We start from the raw sequence: 19,242 nt of genomic DNA on the forward strand, positions 1-19,242 counted from the left end.
GACAAAAGATACATGTTTACAGATTGTGATACAGAGTTGTGCCCTCAAAAACCAGTACGGGGGAACTCATTATGTCATTGTATTGATACAAAAGTGACACAATCAAAAGTGGCAGATGGGAAAGATGGAAAACTAGAGAATGAGAGCAAGAGGAACATTTGTATCTGTGCATTTTATTCATTTTTTTACATTCAAGTTAAACTGGTTCCAGACCAGACACAGCAAAGGAATGATAAAACATTTAAAATTTCAGTTGACAGAGGTTATGAACTAACTAAAGTTCTGACTCAATTCACTATAAAGTAAAAGATCTAGATCTAGATCTGTCTCTGAAATACTGTACTGTGCTTGACAACACATAAAATAAAACTACTCTTTCCCCCTCTCCCTCTATCTCTCTTTTCTCTCTCTTTCTCTCTCATTTAAAATGTTTGCCAGGATTTTAGCACCGTCAATAAAAACTAATTTGTTTTTAATCTAAATATAGTAAATCTCTTAACAATCTGAGTGCCACATAAGATCAAACATGCACAAAAGTGTATAAAAATAAATATTTTTCATATGCCCTAACAAATACAGTCTGAGGTTTCAGCTGTTAGGACGAACAGTAGTGTTTCAAGTTGTTCTTTTCCATACCTTTTGAGGCATGGTAGGTATTTCTGGTCTCTATTGTCTATGTGGAAAAGGTGGAACAAAACATAACATACACTAAAAATCAGTGAAACGACTATACTGAGTCTACGTCAGTCCCTGAGATCAGAGAATAGTTGAGAAGTATCTCAAAGAAAAAATGATGAAAGTAAAATCTTACGCCTTCCTTTTGAGTTTCCTCTTTTTTTTCACTTTCTTCTTGCTCTTTTTGCCAAAATGATTCGAGAACACGTTATTCTCTCGATCGTTCTCTTCTTCCTCCTCCTCCTCTTTGCTGTACCACGGACCCCATACTCCTCCATTATATTGAGGGTTGGAGCGGTAATCTTTGGCAGGGTAGCGTACAGGCACTGCGGTCTTGTTGTATTGAACCAGGCGCAAGAGCATCTTTTTGACCACGTGCGGATAGCGTCGTGACAGGTCCACTCTTTCGAATGGGTCGGCCGTGATGTTGAAGAGCCACAAGGACTTTCCACGGTCCCATCGCACCCGTTCGTTGTGCCAGCGGTTGGTCAGTGGCTGGGTGGAGAAGGTCTGCGGCGGTACCCAGTCACTGTAACCTGGCACGCCGGTAAGCAACTTCCAGTCGCCTATCCGCAGAGCTGCCTGCACTGCCGTGTTCCAGATGCCGTAGCCGGCCTTCCAAGAGCCGTTCTTGGCCTTAATGTAAATTGGGTCGATGTTGTGAAGGATATCCTGCCTCGGGGAGGGTCTCCCCTCGCTAATAGCCTCCCAAACGTCATAACCGTCAAGGTTCTGGTTTTCATCTATTGTACCTTCAGCAAGCGTTACCAGTGTTGGGTACCAATCTGTAATGTGAACCAGGCCCTTACAGCGAGTGCCCTTTTTTTGCAAGAGCGGGCTGTGAACAAACCCTATTGCCCGCACACCTCCCTCCCAATAGGTACCTTTGCTCCCCCTCAGGGGCCAGTTACTGCCCCCAGCCATGGGTTGGCCACCATTGTCTGAGGAGTACACCAACACGGTATTGTCATAGTAGCCATAGCGCTTCAGCGCAAGTGTAATGTTCCGGACAGCCTCGTCCAGACAGCTCACCATAGCTGCGTACTTGCGACGGTGCAGGTTTGGGATGGACTTGTAGCGTTCAAGATAGCGGGCTGGAACTTGCAGAGGAGAATGCACCGCCTGGTAAGCTAAATAGAGAAAGAGGGGCCGTTTGGGATTGTGAGAGGCCAGGATGTTCACAGCTTTCTGGGTGTACATGATGGTGGAGTAAATGCCACGGTCCTGCTCCCAAGCCGCTTCCTCCCCTTCGTGCAGGTCATAGCCGCACATCCCCGGACTGTCACATTTGTAGTGGCTGTAGTAGTCCCCACTGCCCAGGAGAAAGCCGAAGAAGGTGTCGAAGCCACGTTGGGTGGGCATACAGCTTCGTTTATAGAAGCCCAGGTGCCACTTGCCCACCATGTGGGTCGAGTAGCCCGCTTTCTTCAACTTTTGGGGCAGGGTGACATTGTCCAAGGGGAGGCAGTTGGGCTGGCTAGGACGGATGATAGAATGCTGAAGGCCAGTGTGGATCTGGTACCTAGGACACAATGCAAAAGAGATGAGATTTCTTACTTTCCTTGAACAACTTTACATAAACCATCAACCAGGCATGCTGATATGTATTTATGTGTCTGGTAATCTGAAAAAATGGATTTCATAAATGTCTGAAATCATAGAATGTTTTGTTTTTCATTTTTTTAACACAGAGAAAGGTGAAACTGCATTTTTTCAAACCGAGCCATTCCATGCAGCAAAGCTCCTTGCACTGTGTAACACAACCTAGGGGCATTTCTAGCTATTGAAAAGATCAGGGGCTAAGTCTGGGGCTAAGAAAAACGGGTGCGCGTGTCTTCCAACTTTGTGTGCACTGCACATCACTTGATTACTCCCTCCTCCTACGGCCGCTGCAAGTCAAGTTGCGCTTTGTTACACAGTCTGTCTGTTGTTTTGTTATAAACACTTCCTTTTTCAGGGCGAAAATATTCGGGGCTAGGGTTAAAATATTTGGGGCTATAGCCTCGAATGATCGGACCTAACTACGCCACTGGCATAGCTCCATTTTAAAAGTCAAGAGCTACTCAGACGCAAATGAAAGATGGGCTGCATAACACTCATTTATGCAGTTTTGTTTATGTTTGATGCTACTGCTAAAAGACATTGTCTTGTCTAGGTCAAACCACACTGATCACATTCATAGCTTTTTTGAATTTTGTTAGGATTCACCTAAACATCTAATCTAATTGCTAATACTAGAGATAAAGCACTTAGCTGCTTCCCAGATCCACAGTTCTGAAAAGTGTTATCTATAATGCAATTATATGTGAGAGACATCCTTACAAATAAAATGAATTTAACTTAAAATAAAGACAAAAAACAAAGAACAAAAACAACGTCTCAGAAATGATCTAATTTAATCAGATTTCAATTTAGGCCAAATTGCATTCAATTAATTTCCAACGAATTTACAAAAGCCTCTTTCATGGTCCACTTGAGCAGAGCGAATCTGCACAGAGTGGTCTCTGTGTAAGAGATGGGCCTTGCATTATTCAGTCTCACTGTAATTCTAATGGACCGATTCCAACAAAAACTGGGTGAAACTGACAACGGATATTGTGACTACATTAGAGACCTAGTCATCTTTAATTCAACACTTTAGTTTAAAAAAAAACAAAAACAAACGGATGTGACGGTAATAGCAGCCGATCAGAAATGGAAGGTCAGTCGTTTCACACCAGCCAGGAGACACACACATGGTGGAAATTGCAAATAATTGCAACTCACAAGGCACAAACTAATGACTTGTGCTGTAAAGCTCAGTTCAGAAAACACAATGATGCCCAGTAATAGTGTGAAGTAAAACAGAACTGAAAAAGTACTTATACCACCTCCATAAATATAGCTTTAATGTATCTGATATGCCTCCGAAAGATCTCTCAATATTGTTTCAAAGGTTTGTATACGCTCTTCCCAAAATTTCCAAATGTAGTTTCAAGCGTTAATAACTTGAGGCCCAAACGCTGCCCAATAAACTGAAAAGTTCCTTTAGCTGATTGCTTGCCCAAAGCTAGTTCAAAAAATACTGTTGCAATTTTATAACGCTCTTCTGGAAAGGCAGAAAAAAGGAAAAAGAGAGGGAAAAAAAAAACGTTGCCACTGGCTTCAATGTTGCCTGCCTCTGATTTTCTTCCTTTAGAGTGCCCAGACATCCAGGCTCCTCTCATCCTTTCAACCACCCCCCCCCCCCTCGTATCCCACTTTTCCTGGGTCTACTGGTAAACAGTCAGCCCCTCATTGGGTAAAAGGTGGAAAAAGGAGGTATATATATAAATGTGTTCCTTCAGAAAAGTGGTTCGAACAATGCAAAGCATATACTGAATAACCAGGGAATACAGAATACTCTGCACTCTTGTACTCTGTGCAAAATACTCCGAGGTTCAGTAAGGACCACAGCTGCTTTCTGAGGACCTCAGGGATGACAGCATGAGATACACATATCATTCTAATCCAAATATGTCACAGTGTGCAAATACACCCACACACTCACTCACTCACACACACACACACACACACACTCACAGGCACATAAATCCCCTCCACACATATAGACTTCTTCTCTCTCTGCCCAGTGCACACACACACACACACACACACACACACACACACGCACACATGTCTGACCAATATCTCTCACCACCGCATTAAGGGCTTTTTCTCTCCCCTCCATTCTGCAAACACTGCTTCCTCTTCAAAGCACTCTGCCACACACACACAGACACACACACATACTTGCACGCACATACAGACATACAGACACACACACACACAGATAATCCCCTTTTTGCACAGAACAGCTGCATTGGCTATAGTCCTGCACTTCTGATAATTTATGAGTTCCCCTCTTGTATTCAGTCTGTGTATTCTACCTTGAGATAGTATACATCATGAGCTCTGTGAGTTGTGTTTCTAAAAGGGCAGCATGCACCAGTGAAAATAATGACTTCCACTTTCGGCTTTATTGATTAATACCAGATCTAAACACTCTATTGGACTGAAATTGTGTGTGTGTGTGTGTGTGTGTGTGCGTGCGCACGCGTGCCTGCCTGTCCGCCTGTCAAGAGCAGTGTTCCGGTACTCTTAGCTGAAACAGAAAAAAACCCAAACAAGGAAAGCACCTCCAAAACTGCTGTGTGGCAGATGTGTCTAGAAAGGGTTTCCATAGTAACAGGACTCCCAACACACCTGGCTGGCATGCTTCTAGTTTGCAGACTGTCAAACAGCAAACAGAATGCAGAGGAGAACAGAAAATTCTGGATCACGGTAGATCAGAGATTGAGGGTATAAATAAAACATCCACAAACCGTACTTCTAGACTTTGTGCAGCTCAGTACTATTCTTATGTGATTTGCCTGATTCTGATGAGATGATCAGATGAACTAAAACGAATACAAGAGGGCTATTAAAATTAAAGACTCTAGAGCCAAAGGTTACATTGGTGTCAAATGAAAAGTTGACATATCTGCTCTTTTCTAGGTTTTTTTTGCATTGGTGGTCTTCAAAAACCGAAGTAAAATGCACAATGATGACTGTGCTTGTATGGTTTCATCCATATAATTACTCTGTTTGAGCAGGCAAGAGGACAAACATATGTGCTCGCAGTGTGGAAACTTCAGAACCAATTTTTGTCGACTTTTAAGCCCATAAACAGTGTCAAGTCATTCTGCCAGGTTTCTGCTGATTAACCAGTCATTTTCTTGTATTCATGACAAAGAAATTGCTATCACATTTTTTAACAAACAAACAAGCAGAGAGCACTAGACGTGTAATCATTTGCAGCAGCCCAAAGGCACTGAATAATAATGTGCCTCCCCTGATTGTTTCAGTCCCCTAAAGTTAACACAGAAAGTCAAAATACAAAGAAAAACAGCTCTTTATCTAATAAAAAATATCCCATGCCGTTCTTTTCACAGCCAAGTGAATAGTTCGCTTTGAGTAATTTCCCTTTGTTTGCCTGTTATGAATGTTTCCAGAGCATATCTTTGTCGTTTATTGTGCCATTCTGGGCCCAATCAGAGTTTTTCGTATACATTCCCGCACATTAATTCTATTTTCCACTTCATGCCTCCCTTTTTTTTTTCTTTCTGTAAACACAAGGACAAAGACTGATACGAGGCTGAAAAGAAAGGGCCAAAGTTTCTTCCAGAGAATTTACTCTAGAACCCCTTTGCAATCACACAACATGTAGAAGCATAAACATATCGCTGCCTCATATATACTCCGAGACACATTTGCTATGTAATCCCTTAAGAGGTTCTGGAATGTTCTCAGGAGAATCTTGAAGGCTCACACATACCATAGACCACCACAGCCCAGTGACAAGCATGTAAAAGGAATTTTTTGGGCAGTTATAATCACCGATCCCTGTTACAAATCAGTCAAGCGAACAAAAGATCTCGACGAGGACCAGTACGTGCCAGCGCTCCTGGAATTCAACAGTAGGCTGGTTTCCATCTGGAAGATGGACAGGATCATTCCTAAGAGATAAGGAATCAACCTTGAGTTGGCAAAAGGCAAGATGATTTACCATAAATGATGGAGACGTCAGCATATTATATGGAGCTTTATGGAAATTGACTGAAATAAAAAGTTACTAAAAGATATAAGAGAGCTTGAGTCCTTTCACACGTTTAAAATACCCTTAGAATTTACACTCATTCATAAAGGTCTGTGAGAGGTGCTGTCTCCAGGGTCAAAGGTTGACCGTTAGGGGTCACTGACCTCTGGTTCAGCTGCTGAACACCGGTCTGAGTTTCACCAATGTGTAAGAAGATACACTGAAAATACATTGAATGTATAAGAAGAATTCATTGCAAATCCATTTTTAAAATTGTGATGAAAGTTCTAGGCCTGTGTAAAACACAAAAAAAGTCTGCTCACTGCTTCTATCACATGGTCAGGGATCAATACAGAGAAAGAAAAAAACAAGTGGATATCAATGGATGAATGTCAATCAAAGGAATGTACCAAAAAGTGAAGTGTATATATATAAGCATTCTTGATATGGGCACTGTGAGCTAAGCTGGTTTTTCTTGGACTGCTTCTATAAGAGTTTGAGTTGCCCACTTTCTGACCATGTAATCTTTGGTTTGTTTACACAAGTAGTGTAGCATATTTCCAACTTATAACACACGCGATTAAGAACAAATCACTGCTGCACAATTAACCGCCCCACGGGACATGCTTTTTGGGGGTTTCTTCGGCCCTAAAAACCTCTATGCTCAACCAATCCAAAGCCTCCTATCTTCCCTGGCACCAAGTCTTACCCATGTTCTGCTCTCTCTTTCCACATTCTCTCGCATATGGTTTGAATAAGAGCCCTCCACTGCACTCTGGGTTAATCAAATTCAGGTCTTGTAGCAGCACTGCTCGCTCCCTCATTCGGTTCCTCCCTTTCAGTTCTTGCATGTCCCCATCCCTTCGTCCCTATCTGACACCCACATCAACTTCACTCTTTCTTGTTTCTGATGCCACGTTCTCAGCTGCTGCTTCTTCACTCTTTTTCTCTGTTTTCTGTAGCCAATCAAACAGACCTTTCCTTTGCAGCTTCACTGGTCACAGTCCATTACACAAAAAAATCAATTCTTGACTCCTGATCCTAAAACAACTGATGGGAGAGAGTGAAGGAGACAGAGAGAGCAAGACATAGAGAGTAAGAGAGAGAAGTCAGAAACTGAGTAGCAACAGACAAAATTAACAGAAAGAAGGACAGAAAGATAGAGGGAAGGAGAGAGAGAGAGAGAGAGAGAGAGAGAGAGAGAGAGTGAGTGTGTGTGTGTTTTGGGAACAGCTCAGAAGGAATAGGCTGAGACACATTTAAGGAGGAGTGAAAGCTAATGATAAAAAAAATAAAAGCTTTGTGAGGCTTGCCCTCTGACAGAGCACTGGACACATTTGTGAACATACAGCAGGTAAAGTGCTGACCAGAACAAAATGACTGTTAGTCTTCCCTTTTCCATGTCAGTGATCTAGGCCATAGAGAGAAAGCACACTCCACCACATTTCTAATCACGTGTTTGTTCATGGGCAGCAGCTCTTGAGAGATAAAGGGCCTTGATAACAAATTTAATTTAGACTTACTTGGTTCGCCTTGTTTGGCAAGATGTCAAACATGATAAGATCTTCTCATGGGGCAAGTGTTTTTTGGAAAGCATACACTGCGCTTCTTTTGATGCAGGCAAACAGGGTCCGCGGAAAAAAAAAGTCAATTTTCGACGAAATGAGAAACCTATATTCCTTAGATTGTTTAATCAACACTATTTGTGTTTCTTGGCAGCTTTCTTTGCTACCAGCTCTGGGGGTATTAAAATGCTCTCAGACACTTTGTCTTACAATCAAGCAAAAAGTTACATTTCCTCCTAAAAGTTTCCTCCAGCAACCCTTAAAGGCCGGAGAAAAGGACAAAAATCCAATGTCCGTCAGCTGAAATAGCATTTGTGTGGGCAGAGATTCATGTTGTCCTTTTTTAAAGTCCATCGACCTTTAAGATGACTTAAAAAAAAACCAAGTGACTGTTTCTCTTTAAACAACATCTACTCTTTTTTTTTTTGCAGCCAAATCAACAAAAAAAGCCATACGTCTCATCATTTCTGTGGTATTTTCTTGCTCTGCTTCACATTTAAAGAGTTTTGCCCTGAGAAAAAAAGAAAGAAAAAAAGACTGGAGCTACAGTCAGTTGAGACAGCTTGTCCTTTCTCTCACATTTTTTTTTACTTCTCCTGGAGACCACTAAGCTCGTCCTCTTATATATACGACATTCTCGGTTCAGAAAGGTGAATAGTGTTGTAATTCAGAGAGCTGTCGACGCTAAAACAAAAATGTCAGAGAAGACTTGATCCACTTTTGTACAGTAAAAAGACACTGGCAAACTGTACAGGTCAAGATTCTTTACCCCCCCCCCCTCCTCCTCCCCCCAAGTCAAGTGAAGTGTTTGAGCTCTCTCCCATTTGAAGTTCGGTATTTTGAAGTCTTTAAGTGCTTTCATGGTAAATCAAAGTGCTTGCTGAAAAAAAAAAACGTGGAATGTCCTGCTCTTTGACCTCTGTGATCCCAGTAATCCGCAGGAGATGAAATAGGTCGGGGGTGGATAAGGTTTTTAATACTTTAGGGGAGGATCTTAAGGGATGAGAGATGAGACCTCTCTGGATGGGAGAATGTAGATCATCTTAGCTGAGGAGACACTTTGTCCCTGGGAGCAAAGCATTGTGGGTTTTCTCTACAACCTCTAAATGATTGAAGCTGCAGCTAAGTGAACAAGTTTTAAAGCAGTGATTCTCGACTCCAGTCCTGAGAGCCCCCTGTCCTGCACATCTTAATTTTAACTCTCCTGTACTCAGGACTGACACACCTGATTCCACTGATCAATTAATCATCAAGCCCTTGATTAGCTCAATTAACTGTGATAATGAATAGCTAAAACAAAGACGTGCAGGGCAGGGGGCCTTCAGGACTGGAGTTGAGAACCACTGGTTTAAAGATTACATTGATGGCATATCATCATTACCACTTGCTGTAAGACAGTTTTTTGTTGTTATTTTTTTTTTTTAACCAGTAGTGGGTTTTGGAGTTGACATCCTCTGAGAGAGACATATAAGCTCTCATTCTGCAGCCATGGTGCAGGTCTATTGCAGTCACAGTCTGAACAAAAGAGAAATCTACTCAGAAAGAGAGCTTAGCGCTCTCAAACCAGACCAATCAGCAAACAGGGAATGGCTGAATGCTTTCCAACTCTCCTGAATGCAGTTGTATGCCAAACATTAAATATAATCACCATGGAAACCAGAGCATTTTCTGAGGTTCCCACCCATGAGGAGAAAAAAACCCAGAATCCTCTTGCACAACATTCAGAAATCATTTGAAGTCGAATCCCAGGACCCTGTCTCTTAGGTAGGCTCTTAGTAGGTATAGAATGGCTGGAAGACCACTCAATATTTCAAGAGTCTGGCACTTAAATGTTACAATAGAATGGGCCATTGATCAGATGATGGCCAACATCTGTGAAGGCTTCACTGCAACACACAACCATCAATCACCCAAGACTATTCAGACCACATTCAGTGGGATACAATACAATATGGGCACAAGAAGACACAAGTACACACACACACAGTCATTGACACACACACACACACACACACACACACACACACACACACACACACACACACACACAAAGACTGAACTCTCACACTGCACTCTTGCATTCTCGTTTTCTTGTTCTTTCTCTCTCTTTCTCCCTCTCTCTCTCTCTCTCTCCCTCTCTCTGTGGTTTATAAACTCAAGCAGCATGCTCCAGAACTCCTAAGTGTTCCGTGCTATTGCCCCGGGTACACGGAGCCGAACATATGCATAAAGCTACACAATCAAAGAGCTTGTCATGCCATAGGGGAAGGAACACATGTTTTAACACAGCTGTTCCTGGCTCGTTTTTAATGGTATTGGACACTTCTTTCATTGTTTTCGAAGAAAGCTGCCAAATGAGGTGCCCAGCAATATTCCTGTTCCCCGTGGAGTGGGACAGATGTTCAGCCAATCTCAGTAAGAGTGGAGCAGGATGAATACAAACGTAAACTGAAGAATACAGTATACTCTGTTTGGTGTGTATTAATTTATGTATTAAACGAGTGGCAAAGTTAAGTCACATTAAGTCACACCGTTGCATTAACGGAGCTTTAAGTGTCAGTTCCACTGATACTATACAATAACTATGTCTTAATGCTTTAAACTGGTTTTTAAAGGTTTAAAAAGAACATGGACAACTACTGACAAAACTTCAACACACAAAACTAAAATTAAAGTTCATTTAAAGTCTGTAATTTCGAACCGTTCTCATTTAAAAGCAATGTTAAGTCTTTTTATAACTTGACAGGATGAATAACAGGAGTAAATCACACGCAAACAAGTCCGTTGACCGACGTAGTTATCCACTTTATTGTTACTTTTAAAAAAGCACCGGTCAGCTGCAACTGCTAAGGTCATTCGACTGGACAAACTCACCTGCCGGTCATAAGCTGACTCCTAGATGGACTGCAGAGAGGCTGCACGTAGTAGTTTTCCAATTTTACTCCTGCAGCTGCTAGCCTGTCCAAAGTTGGAGTTTTAATCTCGGACCCGTGATAACCGACGTCTCGGAATCCCTGGTCATCTACCATTATAAATATGATGTGCGGCTGAGAGGTTGCCTTGTTAATTTCGTTCGCATGGTTTTGCGAATTGGTACTGAATTGTCTCCAGGCTTCATAGGAACAAGTGCCCAGGGTGCAGAGGCACAATCCCGTTAAAACTTCCAAAACGAACATCGTGTCCGTAAAAACACGCCAGTTTTCAACAAAACCATATGCCTTAACGCCGCGTAAAAAATCGCGCTCACATCAATGCTGCTAATGCAACAACTGGTTGCTCACTGCAGTGTTAGACAGATGGTGAGATGTATGAGGTGATGAATCTTAGCCTACGCTGAAGCCGGGGTAACAGAGACGCTTGGAAATTAGGTTCGCTTTGTATTGGTCGCTTGACACCGTGACAATCCAATTTCTCAAGACATGTAACAGAGAGAACAGATGGCGAAATTCCATTTATTTGAGGTGGAATTGACAGGCCTGTCCTGTTGGAGGTATATCAGTTCTTATTCATAGTTTCTTTGAACAATGGTTGATAAAACTTCAAACAATCATCCTCTCGTCTTAGCGACAGCGCACTCTTCCGTGAATTTACTTCCAGATGGTTCAGCGTGGCAACCGTTCTCTTCCAAAAGAGTGTAAAGTACAAGTGTCTTCTATGACAACTTTGCTGTCTTCTGTTTTATCAGTGTTACCCACACCTACACCACATCAACGGACGGACGTACGTCTTAGCGTCCCCTTAATACTGGTTGAGAACGTGGAGCGCTTTCCAAGAGCCCTCCCTCGTATCAGGAGGCAGGGGCAGAAAACTGGGAATGCACAGCCTAACAAGGAAGCGTCACCATACACAGAGCTCAAACATCTCAGATCAGATACATTAAAGCAATAACGCTATCTCATAATTTCTCTGTTTTCGCCCATTATCCCATTATTAGTAGATTAGATCATCTTTAGATTCTCCGCTAGCAGAAAAAGAGTTTTATCGATAATGGACAGCGATAGTACTGCCAGTGAGGCAGGTACGGTTCACCTAACTGACAGATATAGGAGTGACTGGAATATTTAATTGGGTTTATTAATAGCTTCAGTAATCTGTTTGTGTTTCTTAATTTTAGCCGTTTCACCGTTTCATATATCCCCTTGACTTGACGGCACAGAGCTCGTTCTTCACTGCTTTGCGGGCAGAGCTCGTGCACTTCTGCGTTCACTTCAAGTCTTCAACTCCTGGCTACAGATGTGAGAAAGGACTCATTCAGTCTGGGTTATCTCACTGACTCCGCTTGTTTTTCTTTCTGAGTTTTGGCAGCTGGCTTCTCCACACACACCATTCCATATTAGTGTTCAGTCAAATGAATTTTGTTCATGGCTGGGCTTGTTTGGGTCCACACTTGTGAATGAGGTCAGTAGTGTTTTGTAAAGTTTATTCAAGTAAATCACCAGTCAAAGGAACCTCACCTGCTATGATCGACTGATACCGATGAAATTTTTACTGGTCGTTTTAAACACTTCTTAACATATAGTTAATATGTTTAGGGAAAAAATGACTCACGGGTAATGATTGGCCCTAATGTTTCAAAAGAAAATACAAATTTTAGAATACAGTTAGAAGACAGCTGACCAACATAGAATGAAATTTTTCTATAAATACAATGGATATAAGAAAGCCTGCGATTCCTTTATCAAACATAGTTAAACTGTAAATCTGTCTCTTCAGCGTATACTCTGTGATCATTTCTTTTTGCAGTTAAGGTGAACGCTATAATATCCTATTAAAAAGACCATTTACTTAAAATATTATGAAGTATCATGTTACAGGGGTTCAGTTATGGCAGCTGCCAATATTGTGCAAAATATTTTTTCAAGAACCTTAACCAAACAGAGATCCAGTTTTCCCATTTCCCATTGATAGAACCAGGAAAATAACGAATGACTGGGCATTTTATGGCTTAAGAACTAGCTGGAGGTTTTTATTAACACAAGTTATCTGATCCAACAGTGTCTCAGCTCAGGCTTTAAGACTCAGGGTTTGACATCGCTCAAAAAAATTTGTCACTGATAATCCGTAGTTTTGTCACATATATATCAGTCGTTGTGGAGCGTCAAATCTCTACTTATTTTTAATCCTAATTCTTCACAGCACTGCAGTCTCGCTGAAAAATTCTTAAGTAGTAATTGTGGCATGACAGTTTGTTGCATTAGATTATCTCTTGGGAATGAATTCAATTTTAAACACAATTTTTTTTTACACAGGGGCTATTTCCCAATCACTATTAACGCTAATAAAAAATCTAATGTACATATAACTCTATAACTTTATAACTTATAACCTATAACTTTAGTAAACTATAAGACTGTTATGAACTACGTAATGCATCTCTTCAAGTTGAAGACTTCAGCTGGTCTGTTCAGCAGAATCCATTTGCATCGATATTATTTTTTTTCTGTCCCCAGTTTAAAGGTCAGTTTGCAGTCTTGATCCTATTGTCTGGATGTCTCTGTCCTGGAGAAAAGCTTAGTTCAAGAGAGAGACTTTTTTCAGTATGCAGCATAATAGCTTTGTGCTTTCAATTATTAGTTTTAGGGTTTATCTTGCAAAAAGCACTAAAACATGTGGTTGTTGGCTGTACTGACATTACTGTGGAATCTGTTATTGTCCAGCAATGTTGTAATGTGCAGAATCCGCTACAAATAACGAATAATGTTTTTTTTATTGTTATTTTTATTATTATTTCTCACCATGAGTCCTATAAAAAAACAGAGGCGGCTTCACAGATTCAGACAGACTTAGCACACCCTGCAGAGTAAATCATTCCAGTTCCCTTTGAAAAATGATGCATTTTTGGTCTCATTTTGAGTCTCTTTCGGCTGTATCCGGTGTTTTTGCAAGTCTTTATCAAGTGGCTTTGTGGTCTACACAAAGACCCAGTGAAATGATGAAGGACCTACATGGTCAAACCACATAGCTTTATGCTGTAATGTAAGAAGCCACAGGGCAACCCACTTCATTCTTTGAGCTAAGGACTGGTGGCTACAAACCATTTTCTTTTCTTTTCTTTCCTTTTTTTTTTTTTTTTTGTCTTGGGGCCTCCTCTCAGCACATTCCTATAGAGCCATCTCGGTTCATAATTACCTTATTGTTGTGGCGAGTCAGTTTACGAGGAGAAAAACCCCTTACTGAGATAATGATGCTTCTTCCCTCCCTGTGACTCAGAGGTAAGGAGGTGGGGGGACTAACACTTTACTGTAAGAGAAATGCATCCTAAGTTTGTACTGCTTTCAATGATTTATTAGTGGCTTGTGATCTGCAAGAGTTTTTTAATGAGAGTCTGACAGTCATGAAATTGGATCCTTTCCTGTCTGGCTCTATGTGATGAATTTGGTGTACTCCCTCATGTTTTTTCTCTTCTTTTCTTTTTTTTTTCCTTTGGAAACTAGTTATCAATTCATCTCCCTATTCTCTGAAGCAAACATTTTGTACAGACTATATACATTTGGCATTTGGTGTGGCTGAACAGAGAAACAGGTCTGTGCTTTGTTAGTTTCCAGTGTGATGATATTGCTCTGGAGGAGGGGCAAAAAGAGCCTTTTGACCTCATTGAGTTGGCTTGTCAGTGATCCACTGTTCACAATGGGGCTCAAGATGACTGCAGAGACACCAGTGCACTGACGCTTGAGGACAGATGAAAAGAAAAGGTCCTTCTGAGAACAGGTGTTGACACTGAGATTACGGGTTGCTGAATGAGAAGAACCTATGTGAGCAGATGCGGTCACACTCCTTGACTCACTGTGTCAAACAGACTCCGGAGCAAAACCTATATTCAATCTGGCTTCGCATGCCTATTACCTAAAATACTAAATGTCAGTACTTGATCTACAGTCTGTATGTGTAAAGCAGCATTCACACAGCATCAGTTCTCCTTTGCCTAGTAATCAGTTGTCCTTTGTCATGTTCCCTTCAAGTGCATTTTAGCCCAGTGTCTGAAATATTTGGAAACTGGCTAGAAATCCCTATTAGGCGACTTAAAAATGACGCATTTAAACTTACATTATGTTGTGCTAGCCTATGACAATATGCACAGTTCACGTAAACAATTCTGTGTGGGTCTCTACTTGTCAGTTGCATCTACTGGATGCTGTCTCCAGCCGCTTCATTATTTTTGCATTCTGCTGCCTTTGCATAGCAAACATGCCCCAACTCAGATGAGTCTGTGAAGTGGGCAGGAAACCTTTGTTTGTTCATGCTGAGGTGAAGTCAGGCATGCGACTCCTTGATAGAATCTGCATGCCTGGCTTTGATTCCAGCAGCTTCAGGTGACAGCTTTGTATCTCACCCGTCAATCAAACAGAATCTGTAAGTGCAAGTAATGGTCTGGATGGAATTTTTGGTTCCAGCATTCCCAACTCTCATAAAACAAGTGGAAAATGAAAAACGTGCTTAAAAAAACCCCAAAAAACCAAAATCTGTTTGCTCAAAATCTGAATGTTTGCTCCATTGTTGCTTGTTTTATTGTTATGGTTACAGTAATGATAGTAGTAGAATCATACTTCTAAAAAGAAAAGCAGAAAAAAAAGCCTAAGATGATTGAATTCATATTTTGAAGGAGAATCTGTCAAACATGGGGGGGACACAGAAAATAAATAAAACAAACTATTTTCTATGTTCCACGTCTAAAGATAGGATGGCATAGAAAACAAACTACTTTCTTCAAACAGACAGGCAGATATCATCAGCATGTGTTAGAAATGAGACGACATAGAAGACACAACACTTTTCAAAGATATACGGCCTCGGTCGTGGTAAGATCCACAATGAGATACATTTGTGAAGTAATACCACCCATCACACAACTCAAATGAGTGTCTGCAATAACAGGCAGTCAGTCTACACAGACAAGGGAGTGGGCACTGCAGACACAACAAAGGGCTCGTACTAGCCATATTCCCAAACAGCCATGTCTTAATTATTTCAAACAAGAGACTGTGATTGGTGGGTTTCCATGCAGAGTCACACGGACAGAGTTACCAGGGAAAAAAGGGGTAAAATAAAGTGATTTTTAGACTCAAAACAAACAAAAACTGTCATTAAAAATCGTTTCAGATTTTAAGATTTGCTACAGCATGTAATGACAGTTGAATGAGGCAAAGTAGACTTAATATTTGGCACGGTCCTGTAATAAAACATGATAATAAACTGTAGCTTGAGAGCTTACAATGATTAATGTGTTATTGGAAAACTCTCTCTAGTGAACAGAATACTAGACTCCTCTCTTTTCAAATGATGAAAAGGGGAGAATTTGTTTTGGAGACTCATCCAGACCGTTTCCTTTAAATGGTATCCTATTAAATTTCACAGTTAAGACTGGCATAACTTAAGAGGCATTGTAGTAGCTTGCAACCCTACAATGATTGATTACCGAACTTCTCTTGCAAAGTATTGTAAATAGATTAATTGTCATGATACCCAAAGGGCTAGTTTCCCTCAGGCTATGCAGAATCTATCAGGCTTTATGTTGTTTTTGTCTCTCTGCGGTTTTCTTGGCCACGTGCTCGGCTTGTTGCGGACCCTCTCGCTTGCCTCTGTGCGGACTACTTAATGTGTTATCCAGTTGGCTCGAATGACTGAAACAACAGAGTGTGTTTTTTTCTCTACGCCCCCAGAATTAATGTGACCTCCGTCATAACCGTCGGTCTCCCGAGACCGGCCCCGGCGAACGGCGGGGGTTCCGCATCCAAATTTAAGGATGAAAAAATGTGTCAATCACATTTTATATCTGTGTCTGGAAGAAGATAGATGGATGGATTGGAGATCCCTATGGGTTTGTCCTTAATCTCAAATGACAGTGTTGGATTCCGGCCTGGGATTCTCTCTGGATTAAGCAAGCTTCTGGTCTCCTCTTCAGTCTTTGGAGGCTCTCTGCAGCCTTCACGTGCTCTCTATCTTCCTCTCTCCTCTGCTCCAGGTGGGTCTTGAGGTCCCACATAATATGAAGACAGGATAGAGGGAAAAGAGAGGTTGAGTGAAAAGAAAAAGACTGTAGGAGAAGCATATGGAGAAGTAATGGAAAGCACATACGTGAAAACAAATGAAGTGTTAAAGCCTGGAAGTGGTAGATAAAGAGACAAGGAAAAGGAGGAAAAAAAGGGAAGAGAGAAAAGAAGAGTGGGTCAAGGGGGAGAAATATCTCACTGTGATATCATACCTGATAAAGATATTACTTTCATTCCCCATTTTAATATCTAAGGCTGTGGTGCTTAGGGATCTGCTTTTCGTCTTAAGCATGCAAACTCTCAAATACAAAAAGTATACACTGACTCACACTGCAGTATTGTAATAACTGTGACTAAACAGCATAATAAGATTCTGAACAAGTCAAAACACACACGCACACACACACACATACAAAGAGAGAGAGAGGGAGCAAAACTGTGTTGCATAAAAAAGTATCTCGACAGAAAAAACTTCTGTCATGATACTTTGATGCAGGTGAAAGGGTTTGGTGGTTGTCAGATATAACAAACTTTTAATTACTTTGAACATCTGGCACGAAGATGATTCTGAATTCAGCCACTCCACTTATTCTCACTCAGTCCTTTTGTATTCACTTGTTAAATAGCATATCTGGGTGGGTATTTAGTTCCAAAGCCAAGCTTTCAGTACAAAAAAAAATTTAAATAAATAAATAACAGCAAGTAAATTGAGTCCTTTCCTAGTACATCAGCCAAAAGCACAATTACTGCATGGCAAAACTATGTGAATCAGCGGGAGAGGACCAACACCGAGGGCAAAAGCCCAGCTAAACCAGCATGTCACAACATTTCCCTCCTCCAGAACTGGCCAGAGTGGTTGTAAAATGCAACCAAGTATTACAAAACACTGAAAGTCATGACACCATAACCATGCATAATTGGGCATAAAAAAATGCAATGTCATGATTTGACAGTATTGGTTAAGCTTGGTTTGAAAAAATAAAATTCAGGAGGTTGTAATTTCGTTCTATGCAAGCTTTTGTGACCAGGTATTGAGAAATGGTTATTTTGGAGGAGAAATTATACTGTAGGTTGCTTAACCCAGCGTAGTTAAGAGTCTTTGAAAAACCACTGCTTTTCCAGCTGAGCCTTCCCACTGCATTATGTTTTCACATCATAAATCCTAATTAGGCTTGCTAACATGTTCATTTGTGGGTGCTTTTGGTATTCTGCTAAAACTGCAGTCTCTGTGTTGGTTTGTTGACTTCGCTGGGGTTGTTTATTACACTGACATGAAATGAGGGTTTTTTGATGTTAGTGTTTACTCCTCTTCTGTCTCTGCCCCCCCCCCCCCATTCATTTTATCTTCTTCACTAAATCTTTGGGAACTCCACCCCCTGTCCTTGTCTGTGTTGTGATGGATGGTTCCACATACTTCTTTTCATTCCATTCTTCATCCCATTTCTCAGCTCTCTCTGAATCATTTTGTTACCTTCTACCCTTGAGTGACAATTTTTAAACAGCAAATTTCAACATGTAATACTGAGCATTAGACTGTTATTACACATATATAAATTGTCAACTTAGACTTTATTTTTTTACAAACCTCATTTATGATGCGCCTGAAATTTTCTGCAATTCGAATAGGTTTAAAAATTTGCGATTAAATAAAGAGATTTCATGGAAAACTGGTGGCACAAGTGAAAGGTGTTTGAGAGAATGTGACTGAGGGAAAAATTGGTGCGTGGAACTATACAACTGCTCTGAATTCCCCAACCTCCATCTTTCACCACTCAAACTCTGATAGGATCAGATCTCATAGTTAAGGGCTGTAGCCTGCTTTTGTTCTGTTCAACTTCCATCTAATCTCTTTCTCTCACTTTCTCTTCTTAATTTACCTTCTCTTTCATTCCTGCGTTCAAATTTTGACCCTGCAAACCGTTACCCCGCACACAGCGATCCTGAAGAAATGTTTGAGCAATTCCTGATACGGGTCATCTGCGAAAGGATGCCGCTCGGATTTGGAATACCATAACCGGCCTTGTTTCCCAGTTGGGATTTATGGCCACAGTGGACATATCAAGCACCAGTAACAATGGGGCTCCTGACCTAGCGAGCCCCTCAGGGGAGGAATCCATTTTCTCTCCATCTTCCCTTCCCCCTTCTCTCTCTAACTCTCTCTCTCTCCACATGCACACAGAGAACCTGTTGTGTCCCAAAAAACCAAGGTTTGCAGCTCTGAATCCAGTGTTGCAGAGTGAATGCAGGTAAGAAGAAAGATGTTGGAAAGAGAAATAAATGTATATAGAGAGACAGGAATAGACACGTGTGTCTGTGTGTGTGTGTGCATGTGCACCTACTACCTGGCAGGCACCACAGCCAGCTTAGAAGAGACAAGCAGAAACTATGGAAAGACTCATTTTGTTGGACCAAGTGAATG

At 41.2% G+C, this 19,242-nt stretch overlaps 1 protein-coding gene across 1 annotated transcript; it reads right to left on the reverse strand.

Annotated features, from left to right (window-relative positions):
• Positions 1 to 807: 807 nt before the first annotated feature.
• Positions 808 to 11,012, reverse strand: arsj (arylsulfatase family, member J). The gene is made up of 2 exons (XM_030780409.1): positions 10,711 to 11,012; positions 808 to 2,197 (listed from the first exon to the last, which is right to left on the reverse strand). Exons 1-2 carry the CDS (start codon positions 11,010 to 11,012, stop codon positions 808 to 810), a joined length of 1,692 nt encoding a protein of 563 aa, XP_030636269.1.
• Between the last annotated feature and the right edge of the window lie 8,230 nt (positions 11,013 to 19,242).

The sequence above is a fragment of the Chanos chanos genome, chromosome 7, assembly GCF_902362185.1.
Source record: "Chanos chanos chromosome 7, fChaCha1.1, whole genome shotgun sequence".
Classification (NCBI taxonomy): domain Eukaryota; kingdom Metazoa; phylum Chordata; class Actinopteri; order Gonorynchiformes; family Chanidae; genus Chanos; species Chanos chanos.